The sequence below is a fragment of the Tachysurus vachellii genome, chromosome 23 (assembly GCF_030014155.1).
Source record: "Tachysurus vachellii isolate PV-2020 chromosome 23, HZAU_Pvac_v1, whole genome shotgun sequence".
NCBI lineage: Eukaryota > Metazoa > Chordata > Actinopteri > Siluriformes > Bagridae > Tachysurus > Tachysurus vachellii.
In genome coordinates this window covers 1,468,338-1,478,337 of record NC_083482.1, presented here as the reverse complement: position 1 = coordinate 1,478,337, position 10,000 = coordinate 1,468,338, and the positions used below count along the sequence as shown (strand labels likewise).

The following is a 10,000-nucleotide window of genomic DNA, read 5'->3' as shown; positions in this document are numbered from 1 at the left end:
AAAAATATATTTTTATGTTTTACTACTCTTATGGCATACATATTGTCCGTGACGGGGTGGTAAAAAAAAGACTCTCTTGCTAAAATAAAATTGATAATATTATTAAGGATTTTGTGGGAAAATATGTTTTTTTGGAGGATTAACATAATATTTAAAGTAAAAAAAAAGTTTTTCTTAATGAAAATGTGGACAATTGCAAAGTGGAAATACACAAAAAAATCGTTGACTTAACTAAAGTTGGTCACATATTCACAGATTGGAGTTTCCTGAGTCAATAACTCCTGAGCTAAACACTGTTACTACACAAATAACACCTCTTTTCTATCGTAGTAATGTAGAGACGCAGCTACAACCGTGTTTTCCCTCAAAATCAGCTTTAATCCGTGGTGGACAAAATACTTATGAACCTAAATATGAAAAAAAATGAATATGCGCCAACTTTACTGAAGTAAATCGTTGTTGTCACACATTAAACTGAAAAGACAGTTTGACTTAAGCTAATTCATCGATTCTAAAGTTAATAGACGTTTAGCTAGCTAGTGTGTTCAAAATAGACTTTATGTTTTGTTTCACAGTGGCAGCTGTATGATGTTAATTGACATCGAACACGTTTAGTGTCGTCTGAATTTAAAGTTTACACTGGGTTGATTAAGACTTACACATACACACACACACACACACACACACACACACACACACACACACACACATATACATACCTACATACACATATATACATATATATCTACATACATACACACACACACACACACACACACACACATATACATACACATACACACACACACATACATACACACACACATAGATACATACATACATACATACATACACCTGTAACAAGTTAAATAGTTAAATAATAAGCAAGTTAATTTAAGGACACTACCTAACATGACAATCTGTGTGCGTGCCATTTTTATCTGCTGTTCTGACGCTTACGTTTTCACAGTTGATCCATGTGACCTTGTAAACCTTGAGCTTTTTGTAAATTTGCCATTACAACATTAAAGTTTTTATTTTTCTTTCATATACAATCTGCTGCATTATGTTTGATGGTTAGGCAGCTGACACATTTCTTTAAGTTTGCAATTTTGGTATGTTTGGTAGCACTTGGTATGTAAATCAGACACTTACACTCAGATACATTGTACTTTGTATTACTCATTTTTAAATATGACTTAAAACACTGACATTGATTTTGATCTACTTAGGATGATGAGGTGCCACAAATTTTGACCCAGCTAGCGCCAGTATTATTATTGAGGGAACGGATGTCCTGCAAGACCTGGATGTATCCAGAGCCTGTGCCCTGCTAATGGGGCTGATATATGCTCTCAACCTCAGTTACACAAAGGATCTAAATACTTTTGAGGTGTTTCAGAAAATAATTCTTGAGCTGGATGGTCTGAAAACTAGCCGGAAGGTAATGTCTTTAAACAATAAACTGTTGTCTTCCTGAAATGTTTCCTATAAATGTATAAATGTTTTGTTGTGCATACACGTACAGCAGCTGTAATTTTGACAATTTTTTACATGAAGGTTACAGTGTTGTATTTGTTTGAGACTTTATGGGGGCTGTAGTTTATGTGTTGAAGGCTGTAGTTTATATGTTCAATAAAATAAAAAAAAGGAAGAAAACATTTAGTTTCAGCTCGGTGGACCCAATAATCTGGCAATTGTGTCTGTTGTTTTAATTCATTTTTCACGTTCCCTGTGATTTATTATTATTATTATTTTTTTTTCTGATATGTACCTACCATGTTACTAAAAAAATACTTGATTCTTTACTTGACTTTACTTGAAAAAATACTTTAGTCCTGGATAATTATCTTTTTGTCAAAGCATTGTTAAAACCTTTTTGTACATAAGTTGGCACTGGTTTTATAATAAACCAGTTTCATCATAAAACTGGAATTGCTGTTATTTCTCCTGACTGAAGTGAAATAAGTTACTTATACTCAAAAAAATTAAGGTAACAATTTGCATGGACATATTTAAGTAGAATGGAATTAAAATAAAGAATAATTTGACCACTTAATATCACCAAATCTTTGAAATTAAAATGAAGTCGTTTCAACTTAACTAAGCTCTTAGAGGTTAAGTCAAATCATGTTGGTTGTACTAAACAAATTGGGTTAGTCTAACTATAAAAGGTTCATGATATCTACTTAATAATGACTGAGTTGAAGCTACTTGAAAAGATGCATGCAAATTGTTACCTTAATTTTTTAGCGAATTATTTTTTAGAGTGTACAAATCTATTAAAACTACACAATTTAAAACAATTTTACTGACAACTGATTAGTGCAGTTGGTTCATTAGTGTTCAGCAGAATGAGGATGGTGTGTATTGTGTGTGAGACAGAGGACACGCTGCACGGACGTCTTCTTGGTACAGGGTTTATTGGTGTGTTTATAAAATCAGTCATCGATAATGTGGCAGTGGGACATGAATGAAAAAAAAATTGCACGATACAAACAAACCAAACTTCTTGAATCTCTGACTGATATGAAGCAGTGATCAAGACACGTGTTCACGACGCGTGTTCACGACGCGTGTTCACGACGCGTGTTCACGACGCGTGTTCACGACGCGTGTTCACGACGCGTGTTCACGACGCGTGTTCACGACGCGTGTTCACGACGTGTGTTCACACATTTTCCTTTCGAGAAACGTCGCTTCTGGAAAAATCTTGCTGATACAAACCACACACACACACACACACACACACACACACACACACAACCTGATACATTCAGATTATAATAAATATGGCAAATTGATGAGCTGAACATTCATGAGCTTCATGAGAACATTCATGAGAGATCGTTCACCAGGGAGCGTCACCTCACAACACGTTTCAATCCAGAAGCAGCATCATTGTTGTGTTATTTAATCTGATATTATTTATTAGAAGAAGTGTGGAGGATAAAAACGGTTCTCTTCGTGTGAAACACTACTGTAAGGGAACTCGCTTTGTCTAAACTACAGCTGTTTAATGTTGGGAGACGCGGCACACGTCTCGGTGTAAAGGCTTTCGCTTCCGTGGGGTTGTTTGTTGCTGTTAAAATAGTTTTTACAAATTATAAGCATCATTTAAAATGGAAAAAAAAAAAATAATCACATTTCACTATTTTTAAAAATTTAATTTATTTTGAAATTCCACAAGAATCATCATGTATTTAGTTAAATGTAAAAACTTTACTTAAAACAGTTAGAAAAGTTTTTTTCCTACAGTTTAAATACGGCTCACCTCAAGACTTTTTTATTACGATTTCCTAAAATGTTTTTAGTATCACATTATCATCATTATTATTATCATTATTATTATTATAGTGTGGATTCTGAAGGTAAATTAGTTCCTGGATGCTAAAACTTTAAACCTGCAGCTTTACAGTACGGAGATTTTTTAATTATTTATTTTTTTTAAAAATCTACAAGATAAAAATCTCAATTTCCCATCTGAGGAACTGAGAGCCTGAGTGGCGTCCAGGTAACTTTTCCCTCCTGACTCGAGGTCAGAAATTTCTGACGTCCCACTTGAACACACTGTGTTACTCTGTTATATTTTAACATGGTACAGACTCGAGGTCAGAGGGTCACACGCTATCAGGTGTGGAGAAACAGTACAAGAACATTTCACAAAAACAAACCCGATGTGCCGACGCCGTCAAGAGAGCACAAAGAAAATCAATTTAAAAAAAAAAAAAAACCTTCTGGCTGACGGCTAAGACACATTGGGTAAGTGGGGTGCTTTGTACGGCGTTACGTTCACGCTAGCAGGCCGACGGTTAATTTTATTCATTAATATGCAAATAAGTGTGGCGCTGTAATGAGAATGATAAAATTCCTCGTTCCTTCAGCTCCTCGCTGGCAAATCAACATTAGTTCCCATTTTGATGCAGAAAACCCCACCCTCTCAACCTGTCCAATCAGAACGCTTATTAAACGTGTTCAGAGAGATGAAGTAGCAGAGAATGTTGACAGAGAGCACGTATCCAGAACAGTGAGCTCGCCTGATTAGTGCATGAGATTCACTTATGTTTAACCTGCTAGCTTTAGAAGCTGTTCATAGCTACTGCTGTTATCTGAACACTGGACAGGCCACGCCCACTGGCCAACGCTCACTAGTGTGAACGTCATCAGTTACAAAGCTTTGCACTTTATCTACCTATCAGAGCTCCGCCCCTAACGGACACGCTGATGCCGAGACACGTTAAACGCACTCACACGGACGGAGAGAAGACGACAGAGGAAAGCTAGCAGGAAAAGTTAAAGAAGAAAATTTTCAAGCCCTTTGGTTGATTTTTTTTTTTTTGTGTCAGTTACTGAGCAGCTGCTTTGTTTTTCTCTCCATCAGCATTGTGCTTCAGAGCCTCAATCACAGCCATCTCCTTCACCTCCTTCTTCTGGTTTCTCTCCTCAAACTCCAGCCTGAGGGGACGAGCAAAAATAATGGGTGGAGTTAAGACTCACTGATTAGATTTTCAACTCAGAAATACGACAGCTGTGTGATAACATGACTGACACTGAGCTATACTATTTCACACACACACACACACACACACACACACACACACACACACATATATATACATACACATACACACATGTACACAGACACACACATACACACATGTACACAGACACACACAAACAAATATACACACACATACGCACACATACACACACATATACACAGACACACACACACACACACACAGACACACACACACACACACATAAATACGTACACACATATGTACACACACACACATATATACACACACACACATATATGTACACACATACACACACACACATATATACACACACATACATACACACACACACACACACATATACACACATACGTACACACACACACACATATGTACACACATACACACACACCTGTTAGCGATGATCCTCTGCACGATGTCATCAGTGGTGAGGTCATTCTTGCTGTCCAGGGTCCTGAATATTCCTCGCTTTTTTGGCTCCTGTAAATCATAATTATAACGAGTCGTGAGTCATGTGACTACAGGCGAGCAAAATATAAAACAAATAACACAAGAGTCTTTATTTCAAACAGGTTTCACTGGACCCCTTATTAATCTGTAATAACACCAGGTCATTAGCACTCACAGCGTAGGGGTCAGATCCATCCTTATCTGGGAAAACCTCCGTTTTTCCGTGACACACCATGTCGACCTGCGGAGAGACGACCAATCAGCAAGTCGCGTTCACGCCGATCATCCGTCAGTCATGTTGTAACCACGTCACCTTCCAATTTTAGTCATTCTGTTGTGCTTGAAAGCAAGCTGGAGTTTACTGACCTTAAAGTGGTCCAGGAGGTCTTTACCTACGGTGTACGGTGCCCCAATCACCACTTCTGACACGTACTGAAAAACAAAAATCAGTATCACGATTTAGGAAACAGCTTTTACTTCCTGTTAGAAAAACCTGTCAGTGTTCCGTTTGAGACGACATTAACCCTTTTAAAACTCGTACACAAGCGTCTAGAGCGTAGGACGTCATTCGGGACACGGCTGTGATCACAGTGTGTGACTAACACTAGTATAGTAAATAACACTTCGTCGCTGTCGGGCGGAAACCCCGTATGTCCAAATTTGGTCAATTTCATATTTTTTCACATATGGATGCTATTGGTCAGTCCCCACGTGGGTCTGTTATTTTTACAAGTTATTAACCAATCTAAAGTCTTGAAAATAGCTTGAGCGCAAATCTCATAACTCCATTGGACACTTCAACTGTCCACCTCTTCCTCACTCCGTGGGAGAGCTTCACGGCATATTTCTCCTCAAGAAGAGTCACAACGAATCAACACGTCTTCTGAGGTAAATGTCTTCAAAACACTGGGCTCAAAGAAAAAAAAATCTTGACCCCCGCTAGTTCTGGTGCTCGTCTGAGGACAGGAATTTAGCGCAAGACAATCCACTGCAACGCGGACTAAACCCTGTGCACTGCAGATAAGGTACGGCGTTTTTTTAATGTCCTGAAGAATAACGGTTTTGGAGATAAGAGGATTCCGTCTGACAGCGATGACTTGCTTAAACTACACAAAAACGTGGTTGAAAAACACGTCGATCATAAATTAACGCTGCCGTTAGATACTTTTCGTTTTAGTGGAAAATACTGGAAGTGCTTAAGAGAACTGGAAGAGAACTGGAATGCTGAATTTCTGAGTAACTCCTGAGAAGGTTTCCGGATCTCTTCGCCTACAGACAGTACAGTGCGCACACAGCGAGTCATTCCAGACATTTCTGCTTGTCCTTTCCCTTTCCAATCCCAGTGCTCTTCATTTTCTCCTACTCTAAAGCACCAGTGTAAAAAAAACCCCACCCCCCTCCCCACCCCCCCGTGATGAACACACTGGTCCATTGTCCTGAGGAATGTGTGTGATGGCAGAAAGAGGGGACGAGCGGAGACGCGTGCGCAAGCCGATTAACGGGGATTAATGGAGCCGATTAAAGAGACAGTAAGATGCAACTAAATGACTGATTATACAGGTGTTTATACACACACACTAGAATATAAGCATCGGACCACAAGCCAGAACCGGTTCTATAACGGTTAACCAAAACCCTCCATTAATACTTCAGGACACAACACACTAGGACCACATAGGACCACATAGTGCTAGTCTGTGTGTGTGTGTGTGTGTGTGTGTGTGTAATTGTTTCACCAGTGGGGAAAAAAGGTTTATAAGTCAATCTTTGTTATGTAAACTAAAACATTGTTTTAACATTGTTTAGGGGGTGAATTCTTATGCACACTACATTAATATACGTGAATAGTTTTCACACACAAGTTGATTTTAAATATCACAAGTTATCACAAGTGATTCTAATTTTATTTCCAGTAAAATAAGAGAACGAATACTTACGCAAGACACCGAATCATATTTATAGTCTTTTTTGCTAAATATATTGGTCACTAGGGGTCACGGTGGCTTAGTGGTTAGCACGTTCACCTCACACCTCCAGGGTTGGGGTTCGATTCCCGCCTCCACCTTGTGTGTGTGGAGTTTGCATGTTCTCCCCGTGCCTCGGGGGTTTCCTCCGGGTACTCCGGTTTCCTCCCCCAGTCCAAAGACATGCATGGTAGGTTGATTGGCATCTCTGGAAAATTGTCCGTAGTGTGTGATTGTGTGAGTGAATGAGTGTGTGTGTGTGTGCCCTGTGATGGGTTGGCACTCCGTCCAGTGTGTATCCTGCCTTAATGCCCGATGACGCCTGTGATAGGCACAGGCTCCCCGTGACCCGAGGTAGTTCGGATAAGCGGTAGAAAATGAATGAATATTGGTCACTAAATTGATTTTTATGGAATAGCCCAATGAGCTTAGACCAACATCACGCTGCAAAGTATTGTGCACATACTGCAAAGGTTTGTGTGTGTGTGTGTGTGTGTGTGTGGTCTCACCCGACAAGCCAACACACTCAGAGTTCTCTCATGGATGTTCATGATTGGGTAGTTCTTCCCTTTGTAGCGGTTCACTTCCTGTAACACACATACAAACAATTTAACAGTTTTACAAACACACACACACACAAAATCTAATTCTTTTATAAATGCTTTATAACTGAGCACAGTGGAGTGATGCAGGTGTAATCTGGTGTACACTGTGTATAAAGAGTGTGTGATTTGGGACAGGTCTTCAGTAGATTCAGTGCTGGCTTGGTAACGGTGTTTATGTGGCCGGTATAATCGTTAAGATTTGTGCTTTTGGACGAGTCCAGAGTGGACCGATGTGAGTTAAGAGATTTTTTACGTTCAATATGCACTATATTGTGAACTAGGATGCTTCAGCCTGGACAAATTCTCCTTCACACACCTGGTCAAAGTGCAGCCCAACGATGATGTAGGGTCTCTCAGCTTGTTTGAATACCGTCTCTAAGAAGTCCAGGTGGCCGATGTCTACCAGTCAGAGAGGATTAAGGCTCACACACACACACACACACACTTCTGCTTTATAATTCAGTGCTAATGAGGTCACACCCTGCTATTTAAAACCGACAGCTCTATGTATAGGCCACTTAATTACAAAAACGTCTATATGTGGTTTGGGACACACCCAGAATGCACTGATAAGAGTAAAGTTGACTACGACTAATTAGAAAGTGGGGCATTTTATTTGGGTGTAGGAGTGTTAAAGGTGGGGTCTCTGTTGTTTGAGAAACGCTGCAGAAAACTGAGTCGGGACAACAAACTAAACAAAAAACAAAACTAACCTGTAGCCAATGAGCAGAAAGGGGCGTGTCTTGTCAATATGTGGCAGAGAGAGTGTTCAGTGCGCATGTGTGACATTAGCAGAAAGCGGTTTTAACATTGACATGGAGGATAAAAACAAAGAAAGAAAGTGAAGAAAGGTTTACGATAAGGTAAGAAGTAGGACGTGTTAATATAGGATCAGCTTTCCAGCGCTGGAGAGAACTGAAGGAGCAGGAAGGCCTGCGATGGGACGCCGAGGCGCTTTTTTCCTTCTCGATAGGTGAGTAACGTTGGTTTTGCTTTGTTACACAGAACTAATATATGTCTTTGTCCTTTACATGATTATGTTTGTGTGTCATTTTTGCTTGTTTGTTTATCTACAATCGTATTGTTCTTCACTTCAGCTATGATAAAGACACATTTCTTTCTGTTAGTTGCCTGGGTTACGTATGTATGTGTGGGTGGAGCTATCGATACAGGGGTGGGACCCATTTGTGTTAGGGGCGTGTTTGTTTTGGTGATTTCAAATGTCAACATTGGCTTTCAAACAACTGAGACCCCACCTTTAACTGACCACAAGATTGTTTGTTGGTTTGGGACACGTCCTCAGTGGACTAATGATGGTGTTTTTGCAGCCTGTGTAGTGATGAGAGTGTGTTAGTTTGGGACACGTCCTCAGTGGACTGATGATGGTGAGTTGTTTGTGATGGTGATTCTGTGGCCTTTATTGCAAACAGTGAAAGCACTAATTAAGTATCAGGTGTAGCTGAAATGGCTGGAACCTTTAACCGGAGCTGTACCGTGTGGTCAGTAAGCAGTCAGAAGGATACGGAAGAGGTCGAACGCTCCAGCTACGTAAATGATGGTGTCTCCTGGCTGCGGCTCTTTACCAGACGCAAACTGGATGATCTTCTGAGACGTCTGGAGGAACTGAGACACGCCGGTCCAGGGACTGTGGCCTTTAGGACCCTGAGGAGGACACACACACATTTATTACTGTATAAGTACAAACGAGTGAATTTTAGATTCCAAAATGTTTGTTTTTACAAACAACAGATCACTATGAAGAGCAAAAAAATGGAGACAACGACTGCAGCTCACACATGACCCCTAGTGACCACAATGCGTATAGACACACAGGTCGGCATCAGATAGAGACAGACACACAGACAGACACACAGACAGACACACAGACAGACAGACACACAGACAGACAGACAGACAGATTCACCTTTCCAAAGTTATCTGCATGCTGCTTGTAATCGGAGTTATCCTGGAGAGAACAAAACAAAAACAATTGTGAGAGAGAGTCAAATGAGAGAGAGAGAGAGAGAGAGAGAGAGAGAGAGAGAGAGAGAGAGAAAGTCAAGTGTATTTCATCTGTAACGTCTCAGTGTAATCAGTAAGAGAGATAAAATCAAACATCAAAAACACACACACCATGTTGGTATGATGAGTTTTAGTCATCAACAGCATGCGTCCCACAAGGTCAGTTGTGGACACGCCCTGGGTGCGTTTGCATTCCCTGTGGAGTAGAAACACACACACACCCACACACACACACACACACACACACCAGTCATGAGCTTGTATAACCTTCATCATCGTATTTAAACACCTGCAGTGTGTGTGTGTGTGTTTGAGACGCCTCACCTGTACCGATCTGCATGTTTCACCTCCTCGTACGTGTCCTTTCCATCCGCCGTTAACGTGATATCATCTGACACAAACACACACACACATT

At 40.2% G+C, this 10,000-nt stretch overlaps 1 protein-coding gene across 1 annotated transcript in view; it reads right to left on the bottom strand.

The window, feature by feature from the left end:
* Window positions 1–2,647: 2,647 nt before the first annotated feature.
* The window catches only part of pcyt2 (phosphate cytidylyltransferase 2, ethanolamine), a 15,415-nt gene continuing 8,062 nt past the window's right edge, over window positions 2,648–10,000 (bottom strand). Inside the window, exons 4-13 of the mRNA XM_060859446.1 lie at window positions 9,910–9,976; window positions 9,697–9,781; window positions 9,488–9,529; window positions 9,087–9,225; window positions 7,880–7,962; window positions 7,468–7,545; window positions 5,361–5,426; window positions 5,170–5,235; window positions 4,936–5,024; window positions 2,648–4,455 (exon numbers count right to left, since the gene is read on the bottom strand). Of these exons, the coding sequence (XP_060715429.1) occupies window positions 4,347–4,455; window positions 4,936–5,024; window positions 5,170–5,235; window positions 5,361–5,426; window positions 7,468–7,545; window positions 7,880–7,962; window positions 9,087–9,225; window positions 9,488–9,529; window positions 9,697–9,781; window positions 9,910–9,976 (824 nt within the window). The 3' untranslated portion in view covers window positions 2,648–4,346. The remainder of the gene's footprint in view (window positions 4,456–4,935; window positions 5,025–5,169; window positions 5,236–5,360; window positions 5,427–7,467; window positions 7,546–7,879; window positions 7,963–9,086; window positions 9,226–9,487; window positions 9,530–9,696; window positions 9,782–9,909; window positions 9,977–10,000) is intronic.